Consider the following 26,646-nt stretch of genomic DNA (forward strand, 5'->3'; position numbering starts at 1 on the left):
GTTGGCAACGAGTCGCCTTAGTATAATTTAAACCCTACTTCAGCCACTGACTATCTCTGTGATCCTGAACCAATAATAATATTCTCCTGAGTCTCCATTTCTTCATCTGTAAAGTGAGAAGAGTAATAATTTCTAGAGAATTGTTGTTAGGATTAAATTGGATAATCCAAAGAGTTTATAAATTACAGTTTACAAACAAGGCAAAAGCAGAAATATCTGAGAATCTAGACCAGTGCTTGGGACAACATAGGTACTCCAGTAAATAAATATAAGTAAGTTTCAGCTTCTTGCATGAAGTCAAATACAAATATACATAAGTGACGACTGTAACTAAATTAATAGAAAGAAGAGCCAATTTGAGACAAAAGCTTTAGTGTACTTGTGATCTTAAAATTTAATATGAATTAATTTTATTAGTCAAAAGAATCATGATGATTAAATACAGAGCATTTAGAGTTAGCAAAACTTTGTTTGGGTTCCCCTGGGACATTCACTGCCCATAATATTTGGTCAGTTTAAATTTTCTCAAATATGAAAGGGGTTATTTACTTCATTGAATAGGCACATTGGATTCAATACATGTTATTTATTGCCTTCTATTGTTATATTTAATGCTATAACTGTATAAGTTTGGAAATAAATGATAGCCACAAAATTAATTCTATATTTAAAATTCGAGAAATATTATACTCACAAATGTGGGTGAGACCCTCCACTAATAGAGACTGTCTGGAAATATCACCAAAACTGAAAAAAAGCAGATTCTTAAAAATCATCAGGTACATCATATTCTATCATGCATATTGCAAAAAATAATATTTGCTATAGTTCTTAATATTACATGCTAGATATATGACAGAGCATTCTACTGTGCTTTAATTTATTATTCCTTGCAACAAACTCATGAAGTAGATACTTTTATTGTCCCCATTTTCAAATGAGAAAGGGCAGCTAAGAGTGATTAAGTAATTTATTCAAATTTACATATCCTGATTGTGGCTGAGATTTGTCTAACTCCAGATTCCAGATTTTTAGCCACTATGTCACACTCCCAAAATTAAGTGTCATGTTCCTTAGCTTTATACAATCAAATTGAAGATAATTTACAGATACTTTTTTTTTTTTGATCTAGCCATACCAAAGCCTGTTAAAACTTATAGTTGATTTTTATAATTCTCCCTGTGTGGATGTTCCTGCAATTTGTACATTACCATTCAGATTAGCAAAGCCACTAGGGTTTCATCTTAACTCTGCTGTGCTATTATCCATTAAAAATTAATAACAAAAATTACCTTCTTAATTAATAGGCACAGGAGGAGTTCCTAACTCACTGCAGAATTTCATGTTGCTTGTTCATCAAACTCAAAATAATGTAACAACTACCTAATTAATTCCTAATTGATATCACTGGGCCATTAAGTCCCTATTTGCATTTGGACATATACCAAGAGATACTGGCCCTAGGTATGTTCAGAAATAATGTCCAAAATAAATAAAAAAGACAACATAAAATTTCTTTATCCAATCATCCAAATGTCCATTACATTATTTTTATCAAATATTGCTAAATAAGTAAAACATATTTTCAACTGAGTAACTCAACTGCCAATTATAAACACCAAATTTAATACAAAGGAAACATTTGGTTTTCTCCCTGAACATTAATGATTTTGGTTTATAAGTTTTAAAGTACTTAAAACAGAAATGTATTCTTTCTTGAGAAATTGCTATTTTAATATGTTATCATATTTTGGACATATAACTGATATCTGAAAAAATGTTTTCATGCATTAAATGCATTGGTTTTAACACAAAGAAATGTACCACCTGTTAAAAGCAAAATGACTTAATATTTGAATAAATAGTACTTATAAAGCACCATTTAAAATGTTATAGAGAAAATAATAAAAATTCAAATCAGAAAGCATATTTTAAAATACATACATATGTGTATATATATATGTGTGTATATATATATATATAATAATGTCATGTTAAGAAATTAAAAACCATGAAAAATAACCACTGATAAGACAAATTCTTTTTCAAGTAATTTAAGATTTCAAGAGATGCAAGCAGATTGTACTGGGCGCCTATTTTATTCCAGGCAACTATAAAAGTCACTTTACATTAAATACATCACCCATTTGGGTAGGAAGATATTTTGAGTTTGAGATTTTTATTGTCAATTGACAAATGGAGGAAAAGGGCTCAGAAAGATATGATTGCTTACCCAAGGCTACTGTGGCAAAACTGCATTTCTAACTTGGATGTGTCTCTCTCTCAAGTACTTGCTCTCTTTTGATGTTAATTTGCGGTTTCTTTAAATTGAATGAATCTTTAAAACGCAGTTTCCTTGCAGAGAGTTATTGTGAGGATAACATGAGACAGCTTAGACCAAGAGTGTTGCTTATTTATTACAGGCATTCAGTTTTCCCTCCCATCAAATTAGATCTCTAGCTACTAATTGCTAAAAGTTATATACGACCCATTCCTGGTATTACCAAAAGAAAGAATTGGAGAAATGGTACTTTAATTAATATGTTCCAAATAGGTAATGCCCAAATCTGTTGTAGCTTTCTTTCCTTTTAACGTTAACTCATTTCGTTAATTATGATGCTTCACTGTCAAATCACCTAGGTGCGTGTTTCCCATCAGCCTCTGCCCCTAGGAAGATAATACTAGAAGCAGCCTCAATAGACAATGTGACCTTGTTCTAGTTCATTGTGCAAAAGGACAGCTTCAGATTAAATGTTCCAAAACCCAATCTCAAAAATTTCTTATTTTTTATTGAACAGTATGCACTGTTTGATATTAACTGACGTGTTGATTATATCTACTTGATGCAAACTTACTTACATAATGGTTACATTTTGCAAACAGTTCATTTTGGAGGACTCAGCTGGAAGTAACACTGCTTAATACTGGATATTCTACTAGGCTTTACATTAACTAACTCATGTCTGAGGAAAATGTGTTACAACATTTACATCAATTATTTTCAACATTAGAAATTTCTGAGGAATATGAACTATTGTCAAGGAAATCAATTTTGTTTTTCAGTTAAGCAAAATTTTCATAAAGCTCCTGGCTTTTGCTGCACTGATGTGTCACCATTTAGAATTTCTTACTGACCTGGTAGCATGATACCAACACGTAATACCAAAAGGACTTGCTGAAGAAACTATTCTTGAAATCAAATAATTTACACTTTATAAAGACATGTGAGCAAAATATCTTCCAGTTTTTGTAACAAGAATTTCTTTATCTTAAAAAAGGCACTGAATTATTGATGGTATATTTTTTAATAATGTAATTGGTTCTGTTTCCACACTTATGATAGTAGTAACTCCAAGTAACCTTTTTTGTTCACTCTTGTAATAGTAGTATACATTTTGTGAGCCAACATTACTTGTGGCTTCATCTTATTTTTCATATCCTTCTTTTATTGTCACCTTACTTGTCTTGAATAATTACTGTGCAGAATACTTAAATTAATAGAAAAAAATCCTAAACAAAAGAAAAATTAAGTAAAATATATATAAAGAAAAATTTAGTAAAAATATATTTCTGATATTTTTCCTCGACAGATTATATGGTTCATAATATGTACTTCAATGTAAAGAAAATTTTAAGGTCACTTCTTTTGAGTCTTAGAGATACTAAAGGCTAGTACATTTTGTTAGTACTTTTATTTTTCAAGACTGTTGAGGTATATCTAAGCAACATCACTGCTAACATCTTTCATGACATAATATGTGGCAAAACACCGCCACATCAACATGAAAAGAATGAAGAGATATACAAAAAGTGGGAAGGGTCACTAATATATTATTTAATGTATCAATGTATAAATGATAGCATTTCATTTTTAAAGTAAAAAAATAACTGGTCATAGGTGCACTATAAATGATTTATTAGAGAAAAGATAAATAGAATATTTTACCACAGGGGAAATGGGATGCCTGGTATTAAACGAATTTAATCTTGTATTTAAACATGATGCATATTAACTGAACATAAAATACATTTTCCAGAAAATAATTTAAACATTAATTCAAGAAAACATAATAAAAGACACCTAGAAGGCTTATCCATGACTTTTTAATCTAAAAACCTTAGCTTTTATATTAGAATTTAAAAATATAATATTAGATAATGCCAAAATCAGAGTAGATTATTCAGAACAGTTGCCTTTAGTTTTTCTCCTTAAGGCAAGTCTCCTTTGAGGAACGCATTTTGACTCCACACACCTTTCTTTCATTGAAATTGTCCTTTTGTGCTTTCATTAAAAAGAAAAGGATAATATCCACTTACTACACTTTAAAACAGATATTTTATTTCTACTGTTATGTATCCATACTAAGTGTGTCTTTAGAAAGTATGTTAATTTAGGACTTCATGGTTATATTTATATATTCAAATAATTCATGTAAATTTACTCAAATTGTTCACTGCACTAGTCAAAAACAAACTTTTGGAAACTTAACTGAAAACTTGTAATTCATTATTAGAGATGAAATATACAGATGGCAAGAATGAAATAAAAAGCATATTAAAAGATGTCCAGGGGAATTCCCGTTGTGGCGCAGCGGTTAACGAATCCGACTAGGAACCATGAGATTGCGGGTTCCAACCCTGGCCTTGCTCAGTGGGTTAAGGATCCGGCATTGTGTGAGCTGTGATATAGGTCACAGACACGGCTCGGATCTGGCGTTGCTGTGGCTCTGGCGTAGGCCAGCAACTACAGCTCCGATTAGACCCCTAGCCTGGGAACCTCCATATGCCGCAGGAGTGGCCCTAGAAAAGGCAAAAAGACCAAAAAATAAATTAATTAATTAATTAAGTAAATAAAAGATATCCAAAATTATTATGACTATAATAATAGTCATCTTTATCATGCACAAGTCATGAGCATAAGCACAAGTCACAATACAACACAACGAAATACACAGACACATATTCAAATATACAAGTATATGAGCATTTGTATGAAATAAATTTTGAACCCATAATTCAAATTAGCATTTTATCTTTTGTTTGTGCTATTCTGTTATTTCATATGGCTGGTTGATATACTTTAACTCATGTATGCTTGTATTACAAGTAATATATCTACCAACAATAATTAATATTATGTGAATGTTAACATGTACATTTATTATGCATTCTACTGGCCATCGGAATGCCTCTTTGCATGTAAAAGTGCACAATATGAAGTGTCTAAGACATATTTTGAAAAAATGCAAAAGAATCTTTAAATTACATATTTTCAAACTTGGTCCAGTCAAATCTTTTAATTAAAGGTGTTTGATTTTCTCTAAAGATAAGGAAAATGATTGAACTTCACTAATTTTTGGTTTTATATTTTAAATCCACTTTTATTCATTATACACATGTCAAAATACATCTGCCTATGTTTTAAATTAGATAATGTTAATAAATACCAACTGAGACTCTACCACGTACAAATTACTATAGTTAAAAAGGACAGCAGAACTTCTATACTTTCAACAACACAGGATGATTGCTCCAGCCTTTTCAAATCTAAACATCATTAATTTTATGTTAAACTGAATTAAATTTATGCATGCCAAACATGACAACTTAGAAATACTTGACTTAATGTTTTAAAAACAAAAGTACTTTTCTAGTCTTTCACAAATTTCGTGGCCATTACAGTAAGCTTCATTATAAACTGCTATAAATTTTGCTTCTTTAAGACTTTATAACCAAAAATGAATGTTTTATTCTAACAAAGGTTTTCCAAACCCTCTAATGATTTTCAGTAACGTAAGTAGTAGAATTTAATGGCTGCATTATTTTAGTTTTCCAACTTTTGAAAATCACTTAAATTAAACCATCACTTTAGATTGTTTAGCCTTAATGAGCTTTTTATCAATATCAGTTATTAATAATAAGCTTCTTATAGTCTGAGACCTTTAATTATGTTTCTTAAAAAAGAAAATAAATTGTGTAAAACCAATTCAACCAGAAATTCTTATTTCTGAGCTAATGTACATAAACAGATATCTGTGGCTTATTTCAAAGCCCATAATGTGGCATCCATAATGAAACAGGTTCTCAAAAGACATTTTATTAAGTAACATTAAACAAATGCAAGTCACTTTAAGGAATATCTCATTTATTAGAACTGTACTTCAGCTATGCAAAGTTTATTTATCTTATGAACAATTTGGTTAACTCAGTTGATGCATAAGCTACTCTGATTCTGGCTTCAAGTAAGTTATCTGTATCTTGAGGGAAACCCCAGCACTCAGGGAGTCTCCCATACCCTTCTCCCTTTCCTGGGCTCTGCCCTGTCCCCACAGAGGGTGTAGGTATTTGCAGGTAGACAGAATAGTTTAGCTGCTATGGTGCGATGCCCATCTCACTGAATGCTAGTACCCTGCACTGTCCTAAAGCAAGCAGCAGCCCCTCTTTCTTTTCTTTTCTTTTTTTTTTTTCTTTTTATGGCCACATCTGCAACATATGGAAATTCCCAAGCCAGCGGTTGAATCAGAGCTACACCTGCAGGCTTACACCACAGCCAAGGCAACACTGGATCCCAACTGCATCTGCGACCTGTATCTGTGACCTACCCAGCAGCTTGTGAATACCAGATCCTCAACCCACGGACTGAGAACAGGAATCCAACATGCATCCTCACAGAGCCAGTGTCCTCAGGTCCCTAACACCCTGAGCCACAATGGGAAGTACAACAGCACCCCTTCTTGAGAAGGGCCCCTAACACCCCCAGCAATGTGTCTGACCATCTGACTGTCCCCCTCCTCGCCACCAATGGCCATGTGACCCATGTGTTATATCATTTTTATAATAATCTAATGAAGTACCTAGCACTCGTTTTATAAGAGATAAGTTAAAGCTTACAAATGTTCATGTTTGTTTACAAGAAAATAAACTGAGCTAACTCTTCATATTTTTCAGTCATCCTTTTTCTTTTTAATGGTTGGTTACTAAACATAACTAAGATTGCTGTGTTTTCTGTAATTCTGTTTATTTATTACATGGTTTTATTTTTGATTGTGAAAATCTTTAATCATACACAAAATAGAGAAAACATATAATTAACCAATGAAACTTTCCCCTACTGCCCAGTTTTGATAATTTTCAATAATTTGCCACTTTTGTTTCATCTATTCCTTTCTTCGTTCTGTTGGTAAAGCAAATCTCAAACACCATATTACTTCAACCATATGCATCTCTCTGTAAAGAGTTTTCCTTAAAAGATTAAAAGAGAAAACCAAAGAAAAATATTTAACGCCCCTCAAAATAAAAATAAAAATAATCGTATGATAATTTTGTTACTACTCGAACTTCTCTGATAAATTCACAAATATATTCTGTATTTTGCCAACAGACGTGTCACTTTGCATTTTTAACCTGCAAGATGCCTCCCCTTTTTATCATGCCATTAATTTTCTGAAGAAACCAGACCGCTTATCGTGTAGAGTTCTCCACATTCCACATTTGATTGCCTGCAATCTCATCATGCCATTTGATATTCTGACTCTTCTCATCCCAAAATTTCCTATAAAATCATGGTTTACTAGAGAGACTTAATGTTCTTGTGGGCAGGAGTGGTGTTGCCGTGTACTTCTGTAGTCATTGCATTGTTACCATTGTAGCGACATCAGTGATCACTGACTTTAGGTATGGCCAGTCTACTCCATCATTGCAAAGTTCTCCATTGATGGTGCATCTTTACAATCATACCATAGCACATACATATGTCACCATTATTTATTTTAATTATTTTTAGCATATCATTGTATATTCAACACATGTAAGGTTGTTATTAATAGGCACTAATTTTGAAGTCAACCTTATTGCATCAACAGTAACCTCTGCAGTTATTATTGAGGCGACTAAGATTTGAAAGAGTAAATATAGATCCACAAAAATTTCATTTAGTCATATAATATAAATGAAAAATGGAATTGTAATTGTTGTTTTCTTCCCTCCCCCCTAAAAATAAAATACTTACTTTTTCATGAAGGATTTAAACAGGAGTTCTCTCTTTGAAAAAACTGTTGTTTTATAGTTGTTTTTCATATTCTATAATTGCTTTTCAACCAAATTTATATTTCTATAACAGATTTTAAGATCACCAGAAGCATGTGTCTAGGGTACTTAGCATGTGCCTTGCACACAGAATATACAAACTGGGGAATGAAAAGACTGAATGCAATCTAAACAGCACTTAGCTTCTCAACGAAAGCTAAATGACTGGGACCAGAGTTGTATGATACTGTGCATCTATTCAACACCTACCTGAAGGACGAAGGCTCTGTTCCTCTAAAAATTCTAAATCAAGCATCAGGTCATCTTCATCCAGTTCACAAGATCCCAAATTATTCAAGACATCCTGAAGAAAAAGCAAAGTCAATAGTTAGAAACCGAAACACTGAGCAACTGAAGAAACATCTGTAGGTAGACGTCACCAAGAGAAAAAGAATGGAAAATAAGAAAGGAAATGCTTTAAGTGAACCCCCAAGATGATCTGATTATAAGGTTTAAAACTATCAGTTTAATACATATTTCAACACTTATTATAAAAAACTGTAACTCATTAAAAATGCACAAGGAGGTTTTTCACATATACAGAATTCTGTGAACTAAAACTTCAGAAACTTTTTCTAATATCTATCTTTCCAATTTGTGTAATAGTCTTCTGACATATTTGTTTCTCAAACAATTTTTGTATAGAATGCCAACCCTGTGATGTTAATTTAAATTATGCGTGGGGAGTTCCCGTCGTGGCGCAGTGGTTAACGAATCCGACAAAGAACCATGAGATTGTGGGTTCGATCCCTGGCCTTGCTCAGTGGGTTAAGGATCCGGTGTTGCCGTGAGCTGTGGTGTGTCACAGACGCAGCTCGGATCCCGCCTTGCTGTGGCTCTGGCGTAGGCCAGTGGCTACAGCTCCGATTCGACCCCTAGCCTGGGAATCTCCATATGCCGCAGGAGTGGCCCTAGAAAAGGCAAAAAAAAAAAAAATTATGCTTGGAAGGGGGAATCCAGTTACTGTTTCCCAATCATTTGCTTTAGATTGGGAGGGATGAACAGTAGAAGTAAGTACCAATTAAGTTAAAAATTAATTATTGGTTTTCACAATGTCACAAATATCATAGGTTAGGTTAATTTTTCTTTTATTTTCTTTCCTTTTCTTTTTTCAAGAGGGAAAATAGCACAATGAACCAGAAAGGTATATTGAGAAATCTTGAAGGAAAACAGTGATGTGCAGAGGTAGAAATTCTTGAGAAAGAAATAAAATTTTTATTTGCGTATTTGTATATAGGTTGATAGTGAATATGTTAAGAGAAGTAAGAATTTATTGAGACTAAATTGAAATAACAAATTTTTTTTTAAAAGGGATATCAAGAAAAACAACCTAGGGAGTTCCCTTTGTGGTTCAGTGGATTGCGAACCCATTGCAGCTGGGAGCCTCTGTGGCTGTGGCTGTGGCTGTGGCTGTGGTGTAGGCCTGCAGCTATAGCTCCAATTTGACCCCTAGCCTGGGAATTTCCACTTGCCACAAGTGTGGCCCTAAAAAGCAAAAGGAGAAAATAAAAACAACCTAAATACTAAGCAATGCCACAACATTTCAAATTACTTTTTCTATTGCTTTGGATTTTACCATAATTTGCATTTAAAGAAGTAAATCTTCATAAGAGAAAGCTGAATGGTGTTGTCAAACAGACACTGAACACTTTAGTCCCTGGGATTAAAATAAGGATACTGTAACTTTTATACAAACTGCCCTCACCGTTAAAAAAAAAAAAAAAAAAAAGCAGAATTAAACATTATTAAAGAGAAAGACAAATACCATATGATATCACTTATATCTGGAATCTAATATACGGTGCAAATATACATTTGTACCATGGAAAAGAAACACATGGACTTGGAGAACAGACTTGTGGTTGCCAGGGGTAGCAGGAGGGAGTAGAATGGACTGGGAATCTGGGATAATAGAATGCAAACTCTTGCCTTTGAAATGGATAAGCAATGAGATCCTGCTGTATAACACTGGGAACTATATCTAGACACTTATGACGGAGCATGATGGAGGATAATGAGAGGAAAAAGAATGTATATATGTATGTGTGACTGGGTCACTTTGCTGTAAAGCAGAAAATTGACAGGACACTGTAAACCAACTATGACGGAAAGAATAAAAATCATTAAAAAATAAACATTATTAAACTTCAGAAACACATTATTTATTAATAGAGCACAGCAGTAGTTTCAGATGTGATAAATATCCTCAAATATAAATGCTTATTTCTATAAATGAAAGTTACAAGAGACTATTACTACATAGGATTGCATTGTATTTCATTATATTTGTATAATTACAAGGTATCTAATAATTTAAATTAGAAATAAAATCAGCTATTTCTTGAAAGCTCTATGATATATTGCGGCAGAGATAAGCCACTGAGCATAAGTTGTTTATTTATATAACATAAAAAGATGCTATAAATATAGGCAACAAAAGATAAGCCAACATTCTCAAAAGTGCAAAACAGAATATTGAAGCAACAAAAGAAACATACCTGAAGTTGATTGTGGAAATTTAAAAGTTTAGAAAAGGGATACTATTACTAGGGTTTATTACTCAGTATCCATAGAAGAGAATTTTATTCGGGTAGTCAAGATTATATTGGTAATTTTGCTTTTCATGATGAAAGTGTAGTATTTGATATAGCTTCAAATTACCGTAAACAATATTATACTTTATTTTCAATTTCATTAACTAATACTATGGTCTTACCTGTTTTCATCCAAAATTCATAAACTTAAAGTCTTAATCTCCGGTACCGTGGAATGTGGTTATTTTTGAAGACAGTGCCCTTACAGAAGTTACAATTAAATCAACTCATAAGAGTGGGCCCTAATCTAACATGACTGGTGTTCTTATAAGAAGAGGATATAAGGACAGACAACACAGACAGAAGAACAACCATAAGAAGACACAGGAAAAGCACAGCCTTCTACAAACCAAGGAGAGAGGCTTCAGGAGAAACCAAACTTGCCTAAACTTTCATCTTGGACTTCCAGCCTCCAAAACTGTAAGAAAATACATTTTTGCTAGTTAAGCTACCAAGTCAGTGGTATTTTGTTATAGCAGTCCCCCAAAAGTTATACAACCAACAATATTTAGAGAGCAATGAAGACCAGAACAAAGGAAGAAAGAAAATAAATGTCTGGCATATGTTTTGCTGCTGCTGCTGCTGCTTTTGTTGTTGTTGTTATTGTTATGCCAACTAAGAACATCTTGTTCATTGCTAGCACCCATGATTTGCACTGCATTTCATTTCTCCCTTTCAGCTGAAACCATCCCATCCGATCTGTCCATGCCTCTATAGAAGATGAGCCAAACTTCCTGTCCTTGATAGATGGTCCAAGATGAGCATTTTAACCAAACTTGTTAATCATAGCTCTTTCAGAGAAGTGAGAAAAAAATTTCTGTTTGGTGATAGATATTGCAAGATAAATATCACAGAGGCTTTGGATTTTATTGCATCCTTAAGACCACTCTAAGTCTATTTGGAAACTGAAAACTGTCATAGTAGTAGGTCTTCTGGTTTCTTGTCCCAGTAGTTCCTGAGGTCCAGAGGCATACATGATCTTTTTAAGGTGGGATTGCGCAACCTTCTTTTGAATTTTGACAGTTAATATATCCATCTTAATTTTGAAAAATACAGGAAATACTTAAAAACTCTGACACTGCTATCCCAACATTTAATATAAGAAAGTTACACTTACAAGGTACACAAATTAAATCTGGAAAAATCACTGCATTTTTCCTATTTTATTCTCATTTCACAGGTGAACTTTGACATTTGGACTGCTAGCAGAAGTCCATCTACCACGAGTCTAATGAAGAGTCCTTTACTTTTTCTAAATAGCTTTGATTTGACATCTTGCTTATAAACAACTTTCTTATTAGTGTAGAGGAGAGTCTTTGAAGTTGGTGAAATCTTATAAGAAAAGGAGAATAGATAGAGCAACATGACTTTATAGAAGAAAAATCAATATGGACTCATAGACCTAAAAGAAATATTTTTTTTCCAAATTGCTCCTTAAGAAAGCCCAATAGGCAGAAATAATACTTTTGCCTTGGGTCAGCACTTAGAGGCAGTCCAGATAGTTGTTATCCAATTTCCGCCAACAAAACAGAACAAGGGCTCCTCAATTGTAGGGAAAGATAAAAGGAAGGAAAGGAAAAGGGAAAAAAAAAAAAAAAAAAAAAACCCAGAACATTTTTGGAACATTCTTTCGTTGCCAGAAAACAAGTTTTGCTTAAAAAAGTTGGAAGTAGCTTTGAAAGGCTAAGAAAAGCAATCTAAATGGCTTCTCTCTGGCTATTATCTGACACTATGAACATTGGAAAAAACCCAATAATCATTATAGCTAAATGAAACAGACTCAAACAATTTGAGTCTGTCAAAGGCTAAGCATTACTCAAACAGAAAAGTTAATGTGCCAAATATAAACAGGCATGAACTGTATACACAGAAAAAACACAAACAAGGTAGAATATCTTTAACTTCTATTGTTTTTAATAAATAGCTGAATGTATGATTCTTTTTTAAATTTTATGTATGTTTATAATATGAAGGCATAGTTTTGTGTGTATGTTTGTGATCTGTGCAAAGAAAGACTTCTAAGTAAAGTAGTAGCATCAAAAGTAGTTCTGTACTGAGAATAGAAAGGATTGATTAGAACTTGTGGTCACATACAACAATGAAGTGGAAAAGGAGTTGAGCATTTAATTAAGACTAATAATCATATCCCATATCTAAGAGGGCACAACTGCGTGCTTTAGACATTTGATATTAATGGAATACCTAAAACTGGTAAGAAAGAAGAAATAGTCTCTTACATTCTGGTAGATAAAAACCGAGGCAGCTTTACATAATACAGATAGAACAATGTAAGTCCATGAATTTTTAATAATGTTAATGTATCAGGTATATATATATCATAGTAATAGGACAATTGTTTATGTAACAATTGCAGTTGACACTTGAAAAGCAAATCATTTTGTGGGGGAACACCAAGGTTGCACAAAATTGAAAGCTGGGCTTAAACTTAAAAATAAATAAATAAAAAGGCATAAGGGCATAGACAGTAAAGTTTAATTGTGGTTGCCAAGGGGGAGGGGGAGGGAGTGGGGCGGATTGGGAGCTTGGGTTAACAGATGCAAACCATTGCCTTTGGAACAGATTAGCAATGAGATCCTACTGTGTAGCACTGGGAACTATATCTAGTCACTTATGATGGAGCATGATAATGTGAGAAAAAAATGTATACATGTACGTGTAACTGGGTCACCATGCTGTACAGTAGATGTAAAATTGTATTGGGAAAATAACAATTAAAAAAAAAAAGAAAATAAGGTAAAAAAAAAAAAAAAAAAGAAAAAGGAAAGTCCAACCTGATGCCAGCATCTTGAAACTGGAATATCGCCAAATGTACAGCGAATTCCAATAAATAATAAAAAAATAATCCAGTCAACAACTCAGAATGTGGAAATTTAAGAGACTTTCTTTTAAGTCTAGTATAATAAAAAAAAAAATCCTAGAGATATGCAAAAAATAGACTCGGATATTTCTGAAATCCCGGAGAAATATGAAAAGTTTCACATCAGTGTAAGAAGGCAAAAGGCAAAAAGAAATGTAAATCCCTAGTATGAGCACATGTGTAACCAGTTTTAAGGTAAGGATATTGATTTGCTTTGGAATCATTATAATATGTATAAATTTTGCTTTAAAAGTGGCTAAACCATTTAAAATAAATTGATATATTAGGCTTGATATTATAAGAAAACAGGAGAATTCGATTATATAAAATCTAAACCAATGTTTAGAAAATTTGATTTGGGAGTTCCCTTCGTTGCGCAGCAGAAATGAGTATGACTAGTATCCGTGAGGATGCAGGTTCGGTCCCTGGCCTTGCTCAGTGGGTCAGCGATCCAGCGTCGCCGTGAGCTGCAGTGTAGGTTGCAGACACAGCTTGGAGCTGGCATTGCTGTGGCTGTGTCATAGGCCAGCATCTGTAGCTCTGATTTGACCCCTAGCCTGAGAACTTCCATATGTCACTGGTGCTGCCCTAAAAATCCAAAAAAAAACACACACAAAAAAAATTCAATTTGATATACATTGTAATTTATTTTCCACGAGACTTATGTGGGTATTATGAGAAGATTTGGTTGTTTAATTGTAAAGGGCTAAATTTTTTAGTAAATTAATAATAACACATTGGCTATTAAATCAGGCAAAACTGTTACCAAGTATTCTCTAAACAGGCATTTAGAAAACTGTCAGCAATACTAATTACTCTTGTAATCTTCCAAATGACTTTACGCCATTAAGAGTAAACTGATTAACTATTAATGAAGTAATTCAAAAATCAATTTTCTAAACTCTAGGGATTTAACAATGAACCTAACAGACATGTTTTCATTGTTCATAGAACTTAACTATATTCTAGTAAAGAAATACCAATCCCTTTTATAAATAAATAAAGTAGGTACCATAATTTATAAATCAGTCTCTGGTGTTTTGTTAACTGTGAATTAATTCTCCAAAGCCTGGTTGCTATTGGCTGGAAGAATAAAAATGAATTTCTGAAGCTACAGAGTTGAAAAAACAAGCTCTGATGACTCCATTAATGTGTGTGTGTAACTATTCCATAAGGCCCATTCTAAAATAATCCTTTAATCTTATCCTTTACTGCAATAAAGACAGTACTTGTGAGCCTATAAAAAATAAAGGAAGCTGGGACATGTTACTGCACAAGTGTTGGTTATAAAGGAAATAACTCTGACAAAGGAAATTGTTAAATTATTAAAATATTACAAAATAGCGGTACTATAAAGATGTTATTAATTGCATTTCCATTCTGCTGTATTTTAGTTGAAGGACTTTCCAAGTAGCCTTAAAATATTTAAAAGGTAAGAAATAACATGCCCTAGACTTTGATACTTGTTTATTTAATATGCAATGACACAGTAGAACTGCTCTGATCATGATTTAGTCTACAAGTAAAGAGAGAATTACTCAAATTAAAAAGGGATAGACATTCTAGTTTACATTCTTCTAGTCATTCTCCATTACGATGAGGTGCTGTTGGGATATATATACATTTCATTATTTACCGGTCTAATCATAGAGTTTCCATAAATTGACTGAAGAGAAAATACCATTTTAATATCAAGAATATATAATGTAGCTATTGTGGAAGACTCTCAGTGAAACCTCCCTGTCTAAAATACATTCTGAGACTTGTTTTATAATCAATTACACTGGCCTTTTTACTTGGGAAAAAGACAAAGCCAACTAACTTGGTATGTGTCTTTAAATAATTATTCGTAAATTATATGAATTGTAAAAAATGAGATATGTAAAAGGGACAAGGTATACACAACATCAAAACCAGACATCATATAGGCTGGGTACATACAGTTCGATAGAAGTTGAGCTGTACAGTCTATATATGCAATAGAGAAAGAAGATAATACACCAATACATGCATGTATTTTTAATTATGATTTCACTGCTAATTTTTGGAAAGAGAAATTAAAATGACAATACTTTGTAATCACCGCTTTGAGGAGTTATGGTTTTGGTTTCCTGATTCAGTACAAAAAGCATATTTAATCACTATAATAGAGATACCTTTGCCTTTCGACATGGTAGATACAAAGTATTTCCACACATACATGGCTCTTTCCTAGGTGCTTCTTAACCTTACGGATCTGCATACATCAAAATACATTTTTAATAAATACTTTCAAAAATTGTCTTAATTCTATCATACTTCACTCATAAGGCTTCCCACTGTAAGTCCAAAAACATATATTTTGCAAATATGAATGACAATTTTATCTAATTCATTAAAATAATATATTGGCATTAAAAATATGTACAAACATCAGTTTGTGTCGCCGTCAGTAAAGCAACATAAATCATTATTATCAAATACTCTTAACTGGAATGAAAGCAAGACTCATTTAATAAAATATCACAATCACATAGTGTGTAATCACTTAAGACGGACATGGTAATGTGGAAAAGGGTGCTATCGCATTTTAAATATTTGGAATTCTAGTATTTAAAAAAATATGCATTAGAGAGAGATCATTATTTCTAGCCTTCATTATTTGTGTACTAGGGGCACTGAGCATCACACAGTTATAGAGTGTACTTCATTATCTTCAAATCAGTGTCCCTATCAACTTTTGCCAAGAAACATTAGAATTCTTTATATTTCACTTACAATTCTTTCTACACACTATTCTGAGTTTACTGTCATTAAAGTAATCAATCTTTATACATACATATGCATTCCCTCATTGACCAACACATGAAAAGATGACAATGATATGTGTCTACAGAATAAATACTAATTTGATTGTCATTCAAAACTCAACAATCGATATCTACCTATCTAAAATTGCTTCGTACAAATTTATTATTGAAGCCAAATAATATTTATTGATCATTTTCTCAAAATATAATTTTCATCTCTTTAATTGCACTGAATCTATCCCCTTGCCACAAATACCTCAAGAGTAATACAAAGCAACATATTTATACTTTATTATATCACAGGCATTTCCAAAGCCTGTGGAATTCCTAAGGAATAATATGGACTCTTCACGGTACTTAATGCTAAACAAAAATATATGCCTCTGTGCTACATCTGAGCAGAGGTTTTTACGTTTTCAGAATCTCTAGTGCTGTATCGCTATAGGGTACGGAAAATAATATCTCACTTACCTAATAATACCTTATCTATGATATTATCATAAATCCTCAATTACCTGAAAATGAGGTATATTACTGCCACACTATTTTGATGAACAGTAGTATCATTTCTGGAATGTCAATTATTTTTAAACTATCAGATGTTTTGGAGAAGATACATTATCCAGAAAAATTCATATGTAATGCAGAGGGAATGTTTAAGAACTCTTGATTGCTAGCTCTACATCAGTTTAGTTGTCCTAGAATTTCTGTGGTATGTTTTTGTTGTTGTTAAAGCTGTCATTTTCGCCTCATTGAAAGTGCTTACTTTTAACTATTATCAGTGTGTGGTTCTCCCATCAATGTCCTCTTCCAATATACAGTGAATTGGAATTTGCCAAAGAAAAGATAACATGTAAGTTTGTTCAACCAGTGACTAGAACGTGTATCATAAATGCCAAGCAGAAGAGGATAGCTACTCTAGTGAAAAATGGGTATTTTAGGCATTCTTTGTTCTACATAATTAAGTCTCAAGTTTTACTCTAGGTTTATATTCGTATATAGGATACTAATAAATTGATGAACGTCTTATTGATTTATAATTTAAGAATTGTCATAATTTTATTTCTAAAATAGGGATCAAATATATCTGTACTTACCATGCCAATCTTTTGTTAAATCACCTAGCATAGTGGGAAATCCAAGAGCCTGGAATTGATAAATATGAATTCTAACTCTAATTCAACAACAAACCAGCTCTGAGAAATGAAGCAAATCATAACTTCTCAGGTGCCCTTTCATGAAATATTAGAATTGCTATTCTCTATAAATCCATTTATATATAAAATGTTAATAGCTACAAGACAACCGTGAGCTTCTTTCCCATAATGGTATATACCCAGACTGCCAAACTACAAAGTCCTAACAGCACAGTACCAAAATTTGGCTGACTTCCGACACCAACAGCAAGTTTGGAGTGTTCACAAAAACACTCTCAAAGACAATAATTCACTGAAAGGACTGCAGGAGTCACTGAAAACTGTATTATTCATGATTCATTACAGGGAAAAAGTACAGGTCAAGAATCAGGCAAAGGAAGAGATGCATAGAATCTGGGAGGGCTCCAAATGCAAAGCTTCCCTTGCACATGTGATGTATTACTCTCCCAGCATTGATACATGACAGTAAAGCAGAGTATTGCCAACAAGGGAAGTCTGCTGAGGTTTCTCTATCCAGAGTTTTCACTGGGACTTCATTACATAGGTGTGACTGACTGATTGACCGACTGCCTATATGGTATATCTCAGACTCAAAACTGTCTTACTGATCTAAAGTTTTCACCCTAAATCATACGGTTGTCTTTCTGATGGGGCCCACCTGACCGTGACAGTTTCTGGTGTGTCCAGCTCCTCCAGTGTGGTCCACTCTGGACTCCAAACAAAGATACTCCTATCAAGTATGACATGAATTACCTCTTAGAACCTGAGGCCAAATTCCAGAACTTGCCTTGCCCAAACTACAATTCACTACACTAATATTGTGCTTTCATAGATGATGCAGCTCATAATCTACCTTAGTCTTAAATTATTTAAGCCAAATACAAAAAAAAAATCATGGTTGTTTTTCTCTACTTTGTTAGACTCTCCAGAGCCATATTTATACATTTTTTTTCTAAATCAATGTTTATTTTTTAATTGTATTTAAACAGGTAATTCATTAAGATAATATATACTGAAATGTTGTATATATTTTGTCTATGTTAAAGATTTATTCGTTATTTTCTACATCTTTCTCCCTAATTTACCATAATGGACTCATAATTCTGGTAGCAAAAATTAATATTTATTGAAGGTTTACCAACTGCTAGAACAGTACTAAATTAATAACAATGAACAAAAGAGAAAAGTTTCCTAATCTAAACACTAAACAAAAGAACAAGATAATTTCAGCCAATGAAATATATGTTTTAAAAAAGATACACATAATATTTACTGGTTGTAAAAGGCAGCTACTTTACATGAGGAGGGCAGGGAGGTCTTTCTAAAGATTTCATAGGACTGAATAATGAAGTCTAAGAAGCCATATGAAAATCAGAAGGAAAGACAGCCTCAAGAGAGGAGAAAGTATATGCAAATCATCTAAAATGGATGTGAAGGTGATATTTTAATAGGGTAGAGAGAAGGCTGGCATGATTGGAGCACAGAGGTGAGGTGAGAGTGGTACAAGAGATTAGATATATGTAGTCTAGGTCATTTTATAATAACTTTCATGCAGGTAAGAAATTTAGAAATCACTGGAGAGTGACATGCTTAAATACACATTTTAGGAAAATCATCCTGCCTACTCTGCCAAATCATTGTTAGAAATTTTTTTTAAAAAATTCTCATAATAGCCAGAAAGGCATGCACTGTTTTATGGATAAAAAATATGAGGGTTAGAAAAAGTAAATAACTTGACCATGACACAAAAAGTGTCAGAACCAAGATTTAAATGGATATTTGTCAGGAGACTCAAAATTTCCCCATTAAACTTCCCTTCACATGACATGTGTGTGTGTGTGTATGTGTGTGTGTGTGTGTGTGTGTGTGTGTGTGAGAGAGAGAGAGAGAGAGAAAGAGATCTTTGGAGATATTAAAGGGAATCTTTAAATATCAAGACCTATATTTAAAGGCTACTAGCATTTTACCAGGTGTGTTTGGACATACATGAGCATGTACAGATTTTAAAAAGATGTCTAGATCGGTTTGCATAAAGCTTCCCAAACAGGTATGCTTCCATTTATTCTATTTTCTATAGGCTCTCAAAGAAGTTAACTAGCTTCTTTGGGTCATGATTCACTTTTCTGTAAAATAAAAGAAAACAATTTCTGATAATCTGCTTTTCATAGTTGTAATTCCTTCACATACAAATAAATGATCCTTTACTATGCTATTTCATGCTTTTTTTTAAAAAAAAAAAAGATAACTAACCTTTTCCTTAGTATTTTTTTTCTTTTATACAGTTGAACCAAATTTCTTTTATTTACACTTCTGTCATAGGAGTCAAGTTCCTTTCAAGGAGATTAAACCCCAAAGTCTCTGGCCATGTCTCTTTGTAATGCCCCTTCCCCCACCTTGAGCATCCTGGGCGGCTCACTCCCCACTAGGGAAGGGATGTCACTGGTTCCTCACCCCGCCTCAATATAACTTGTTCCCCATGCAAGAAAGGTATCCTGACCCAAACCAATCAGAAGACCAAAGATGCCCATACAGAGATCAAACAAGACTCAGCCCTTATGCACAGTGTAGTGGGCTGGGGCAGGAGAAATTAGGTCCCCACTCAGGCTCATAGAGAGGAGATTTAAAAGCAATTGTAGGGATTTCCTGTTGTGGCACAGCAGAAATAAACCTGATTGGTATGCATAAGGATGCGGGTTCAATCCCTGACCTTGCTCAGTGGGTTAAAGGACCAGCATTGCCATGAGCTGTGGTGTGGGTCACAGATGCAGCTTGGATCTGGCATTGCTATGGCTGTGATATAGACTGGCAGCTGTAGCTCCAATTCGACCCTTAGCCTAGCCTGGGAACTTCTATAAGTGGCCCTGGAAAAAAAAAAAAAAAAGTAAAGCAAGGCAGGTGTGCTCTCTCGCTCTCTCTCTCTCTCTCTGAAAATGTTAACTTCTGCTTTAATACATTTGTAAAACTGTTTTAATGCTGTTTTGCTATGGCACAGTGGGGACCAAGGAAATTGCAGTTCTATCATTCTGGAACAAATTCTGTCATAAGAAGAAGAAAATAGAGTTTATTAAGATGAGAGACGCTGCAAGTGCAATGAGACTTCTTGATGATCAGGGACAGCGGACTCTGAGCACATGGCCACATTGGTTTCTGTAACCCAGGGAGAGGAGAGGTCCCAGCTATTTTAAAGTGTCCTCAGCTGACTGGTTGTTTCCTATTTGCAATGACAATTGTGGCAGAAGAGGGTGATGGCTTGAAGAAGCTAAGGGATAGTTTCTGACAGTTAACAGATAGTCTCTGAGAGCTGGGTGTTCCCAGGTCAGAGAGACCTGATTCTGGGATTTTCAGGAGCATCCCTGAACACCTCTCTGAGGCCTGAGCATCCCCAGACTCAACAGGTGAGACCTTTTACAGGATGACCAAAGGGATGTGAGGACCATTCTGGCAGGCTTGAGAGCTGCGCATCCCCAGGTCAGAGCTGTGTGTCCTGTGACCATTTCTAACTGCCTCAAGACCAACAGGAATCCAAGACTAGTGCTGGGCATCCCCAGGCCAACTAACATGGTGGGCCCCCCACTGGAAGGAGATTTCACTGAGTTCACCATGTCACACTTGAGAAGATGGTTAAGCATACTTATCTCGGTATAGGTTGTTCAGCCTACGTGGTGTCACCCCACTGGGAGGGGCCTTAATGGCAAAGGACCTAGCCCCAGCCCTATGGTCCTTCCCTTGACAGAGGCAGCATGGCTTGTGCCATAGGAGCAGGAGCAGAAATTGTCCTGGGATGCCCAAGGATTGGGTAAAGGGACTGAGGTTTTGTTCAGAGACAGTTTCCATAGACTGAGAACAAAAGCAGAGAGGTTTCTTTAAAATGACTCAGTAGAGACAGTTTCCTCAAGGTCTGAGGCAACGTGACAGTAAAAGAAAGAGAGGCTGGGGATAAGTAAGGAGGAATCCTCACCCATTTTAGGCAACAGTTACTAAGGCAGTGAGCTATGGAACTGTTGGAACACATCAAGGTGTAGCCTTGGCAAGAATTCCTCAGTTGTTCCCATAGCTATTCATCCATCACAGAGGGTTCTGCAAAGAGGAGTGGGCAGGGAGAAAGAGAAAAGAAGGAAGGAAGGAAGGAAGGAAGGGGAAGGGAGGGAAGGGGATGGGGAGGGGAGGGAGGAAGGAAGGAAAGAAGGAAAGAAAAAAGAGAAGGAGGAAGGGAGGGAGGGAAAGAAGAGAGATGGAGGGGAGGAAGAAAAGGAGGTAAGAAGGAAAGCAAGCACAAATGGCAGTTACAGACAGCTAGGTGGGTTTTAAGTTGTCTGGGGATAGTCAGGGCTTCTGCTGAGCTTCTGTCCGCTGGGCTGGAAGAAGTAGAGGCGGAAGGTAATGGGCTGGTGCCAGCCATCTCCAGGCATTTCTTCTGGGAGATGGCCTATGGCATGTGCTTGGAGAGAAGGGAATGAGCAAGAGAAAAGGCATTTTAACTGTGCCCAGAGCTCTGGAGGTGCAAGAACTCGGACTTGTTTTCATTTCCAGACATCACCTGCTATCTACCCCCAAACAAGCTGGCGCTTCTGCAGCAGGAAACTTTGCCCTCTTTGCGCGGTATGTCCTCTTCTGGGCTGGAATGTGCCACAGGGTCACACACAGACTGGGACCCCGGAAATGCTCTGCCTCAGTGGAGACCTCGGCACCTGCTTGCGCTCCTGTCATAGTGTCCCAAGAGGTGGGTGCTGTCTGCAGCCTGGGACATGACCCACCCTACGTGGGCACCCAAGCAGACGCCTCCGCCATCTGGGGCAAGGCAGGCCAGGGAGCCAATTCCTGGGAGCAGGCCCGGCTGGGCTGCAGGTGGAGGGAGACCACCTGCCTGGCCTGATGGTGGCAGAGGCCCCAGCCCCGCAAGGCCAGGTCCCCGGTCCACCTGCCCAGCTGCGCTCACCTCCGGTGGCTGCGGCCCTGCAAGTGAGGCTGATGAGGCAATGGCAGCGGTGGTAGGCAAGAAAAAAAGATAAAAACTCAGCACTTCCCCTCCATTCTCCTCCCCTTAATAGCGCATCAAAGATAGAAAAAGGAGGGCGGACTACCCTCCAGGGAGGATCCCGTTAGGGAGCAGGGATTCCAACTCTCATCCCATTCATGGCACCATTATTATGACAGAATTTTTTCCAGTACGCTAGAACTGTCTTTTCCTGGGTCCCTGCCCTGCCGTAGCAAAGCATTAAAATGGCGGGCTTTTCACAAATTTATTAAAGTGAAAGTACATTTTCAGAGAGAGAGAGAGAGCACGGGCAATCGTACAGGCATGCCCTTGTGGGTAAAAAGAGGGCCCACCTAGCTTTACAGTTGTCTTTATATCTCCACTCTGCAGACCCGACTGGGGACCCAGTATTTCCTGTCCCAGCAGCCTGTGCCTTTGTAAAGGCTGAGTGTTGGGTGATCTCTGTAGGGGCCCTATTTGATCTTCTGATTGGTTTCAGGCAGGATACCTTATTTGCATGGGGCAGGTTATATAAAGGCGGGGTGAGGTACCAGCAACATCCCTTCCCATTCCTAAGCAGTTCAAGGTGGGGGAAGAGGCATAACAAAGAGACATGGCCAGAGGCTTTCAGGTTTAATCTCCTTGAAGGGGACTTGAAGGCTGTAACACTTCCATCAAGGTCCAGCTAGCATTCCATTCCCTTTATGAAGACTCCCTCATACTAATGTGGTTAATATTAATTTTTGTTAATCGCATGAATTGACAACATTCATTTCTTCCTATATGGCTTATAATATTATTCTTATTTACATCATTTTGAAAGTAAATATGATGCAACTGTTCTCACTGTGCAGTTCCTACAGCATTTAGCATAGTCTGGAGTATATCAATAATTTAATCCGATCAATAATTATTTATTGAGAAGCTTCCACATGTCAGAGAGAGTGCAAGTAACAAACTGTCTTAAATTTCAAATTTGTTGAATAGAACAGTATAGCACACAAATCAGAGCATTTTATGACTTAAGGAGAAATCCGTAGTTATTTAAATATATTTTATATTTCATTTGTTAAAGGCATCATAATTGTAGATATGTTGGGAAGCAATATGATTCTGCTTACTGAATTATTTTCATATTAATGTACTTTGTATCAAGGTACAAAGACATACAACTGCACAGGAAGAATTGGAAAACCACGAGCAACTGTAGAGTGCCTTTTTTTCCTTATAAAATTAGAACTTCCTATCTATTTGAAAGATTAAGTATGTATTCCTTTATGCAGTATAGTAAAAAGAATTACATCTTAACAGTTAAAATAAAACCAGTATTACATCACCTGAAAGAAAGGACAAACATTTCAGCAACATTAACATACGAACATAAGCAGTTTAGAAGTACTTTATCTCAAGAGAAATTTCTTTTTTTTTTTTTTTTTTTTTTTTTTTTTGTCTTTTAGCCATTTCTTGGGCCGCTCCTACGGCATATGGAGGTTCCCAGGCTAGGGGTCTAATCAGAGCTGTAGCCACTGGTCTACGCCAGAGCCACAGCAACACGGGATCTGAGCCGTGTCTGTGACCTACACCACAGCTCACAGCAACGCCAGATCATTAACCCACTGAGAAAGGGCAGGGATCGAACCCGCAACCTCATGGTTCCTAGTCGGATTCGTTAACCACTGCGCCATGACGGGAACTCCCAGAAATTTCTTTAATGCTTAAATACTTACCATGACCTATGAAGGCATATAGTCTTTCAAAGGTTTCTCTATTCTTTTAAAAATTAATTTAAAAAACACAGAATTGACATATAGTCTAAAATAAAAATATATAGTCACAAAATAAATATATTAATAAATATCAAATATATTCAATATTAATTTCACCTAAACTATAGAGAACAAGAAAATATCACTAGGCTACAAACCAGAAAAATATCTGTAGTTAAAAGAAAGACAAGTCAGAATAGAATTGGTTCATTTCTTCAGTTTGGTATGTTTCCCAATTTATTTATTTGATATAAAGATTTTCAAATGACTTTATCACTCTGGTTAGATCAGTACAAAACTTATGCAAATATTTTTATTTTACCCAAACACTTGCCAAATTAAAGACAAAATTGGAATATTTTATCCTGTCCAACCATTCACATCAGTGTTTACTACCTATAGCTGGACTATAAAGAAATTCCACATCAATAAAATTATTTACAATCAACAGAAATCTAATGCAGTATTCCATTAATATAAGCCAACCAATGCAATTTATTTAATGCATAAGTTAATGGAATTTATATTATATTATAATCACTGAAGGTATATAAATAACTAGGATTAAAGCAAAGTAAGTTTAGAGAAATATCAATTAAACTAATTAATATTTATGGAATTAAACTTGCTTTACAAGACAACATCACTAGAAACTATTTTTTCTTCTGACAAGTCACCTTCCTTTCATTATTATGATTACAAATTGAGATTTATTTTTATGACCATTACCTTAAAATGCATTTTATAAGTGCATTTCCCCTCTTTGATCCTTTATAACAATATAATTACATTTGTGAAATAAAATGCCCATTATTAATTCTATGTACATCACAATATATGTTGGGGTAAGAAATATTCAAAAACAAAAAAATGTTTCATGCAGTTACAGCTAACTTTTTTTGCATTTTATAAAAACATACACCTATATATAAAGCAAAGTAAACATGAAATCAGCCTTTGTATTTTATGAAGCTGTTGTTTTCAACATTTTCCTTTGACATGTACCTTTTTTTCCTAAGAGTCTCAGACATTTCAAATTTGTTTCATAAATTTCAGGAAAGTCTTGGAGAATGAATGAAATTAAGTCTTTTATATCTTAGAGTGAGTAACCCACAGTTATTCAGAATGTTAAAATGAAGTCCTACTAGTCATTCCCTTCTGCCCTAAGTATTATTTTCTCATTTCAGCTTCATGTTTGCCCTAAGAAATATCACTTCGTTTTTGTTAATGGCTTTCTGAAACATTCAGAATGTTTATCAGAACCAATATTAATTTTACTACAATTCTTAGAGTATCTCTCATTCTTGTGCCATGCCAAGTATATCTCAATTCCTAGATAAAACTTTGTCATTTCTTTATTTCAAAGGTTTTCATCATCTTAACTCTATTTATTACCACCAGTCCTCGCTGTGCCAAGCAAATGGCTGCTCCATGATAAACAGCTCTTTCCCTTCCGCTACATTCAAACTGCTGTATCTTCCACTCTACCATTAATCATGCGAGAAGTCATTTCCGTCAACTGGACGCCCAACTGACAAGTACCTCAGTGTCCTCCTCACCTGGTTATCTGACTTGGAGGAAAGATTCCTTTTGCTTCGTAACTTCAGATCTTCAACTTTTTCTCATAGAACCTCTCTCATTAACCTGCATACCACAGACTCCCTGGTGTTATATTAGAGCCATGTGGCCGCCTTTTGACGGAAAAATCCCGTATAAACTTCCAACACTATTTCCCTCAATCCAAATAACCCAGAAATCCACACATGAGATGACAGGAGTTCAAAGTGGAGAAAGTCCCTGAGTCACAACATCAAGGAGAGCCATCCTAGAGAGTGGCCAGATCCACATTGAATTTTGTGTGCACAAGAAGTAAATTTTTGCAGTGTTTGCACCATTAAGAATTTTTCATGGTTTATTTTTTAGCACTTCATGGCCTAGTCTAGCCTAATAAATAAATTCTCATATTTTTTTTTTTACTCTTGTTTCATATGTTTATTCTTTTGCCTTTAAGTTCTGTAATTTCCTCATAATTGTTTCTCTGTTATCGACATTAAACAAGCTTATGTTCCTATATTTCAGCAGGTCTCTACCACTGAGGCCCATATTGGCAAAATACTTTGTGTACCACATTCTTAAGGGTATTATATGCTGCGTTTTAAATTTTTTTCTTTTTTTTAAAGTTTTATTGAAGTATAGTTGATTTACAATGCTGTGATAATTACTGCTGTACAACAAAGTAATTCAAATATACATGTACACACATCCAACCTCTTTCAGATTCTTTTCCCACACAGATTATTAGAGAATAACGGTTCTCTGTGCTATTCAGCAGGTCCCCATGGGCCAGCCATCCCATATACCACAGTGTGCATATGCCAGTCCCAAACCCACAGTCCATCCCG

At 35.1% G+C, this 26,646-nt stretch overlaps 1 protein-coding gene and 1 long non-coding RNA gene across 22 annotated transcripts in view; one reads left to right on the plus strand and one right to left on the minus strand.

Annotated features, from left to right (window-relative positions):
* The window catches only part of CCSER1 (coiled-coil serine rich protein 1), a 1,212,324-nt gene that overhangs the window by 978,724 nt on the left and 206,954 nt on the right, over nt 1–26,646 (minus strand). For 18 of the 21 annotated variants that reach the window (XR_014813355.1, XR_014813354.1, XM_021100741.2 and 15 more), the window contains one exon: nt 8,296–8,389. Coding sequence is in view for 19 of the 21 variants with exons in the window: in XM_021100741.2 (XP_020956400.2) it covers nt 8,296–8,389 (94 nt within the window). In the remaining 2 variants the exon portion in view is untranslated. Of the gene's footprint in view, nt 1–694; nt 748–6,954; nt 7,243–8,295; nt 8,390–26,646 lie in introns of those variants that run through there. The other 3 variants (XM_084973413.1, XM_084973414.1, XM_084973415.1) reach the window with 2 other exon arrangements.
* The window catches only part of LOC146401069 (uncharacterized), a 47,773-nt gene that overhangs the window by 17,041 nt on the left and 4,086 nt on the right, over nt 1–26,646 (plus strand). Inside the window, exon 2 of the long non-coding RNA XR_014813379.1 lies at nt 19,262–19,375. This is a non-coding gene — a long non-coding RNA (uncharacterized LOC146401069). The remainder of the gene's footprint in view (nt 1–19,261; nt 19,376–26,646) is intronic.

Source organism: Sus scrofa, chromosome 8, assembly GCF_054392235.1.
Source record: "Sus scrofa isolate SSC_HxYL_T2T_F1_AM1 chromosome 8, Sscrofa_HxYL_maternal_Yorkshire_Landrace_v2.0, whole genome shotgun sequence".
Classification (NCBI taxonomy): Eukaryota; Metazoa; Chordata; class Mammalia; order Artiodactyla; family Suidae; genus Sus; species Sus scrofa.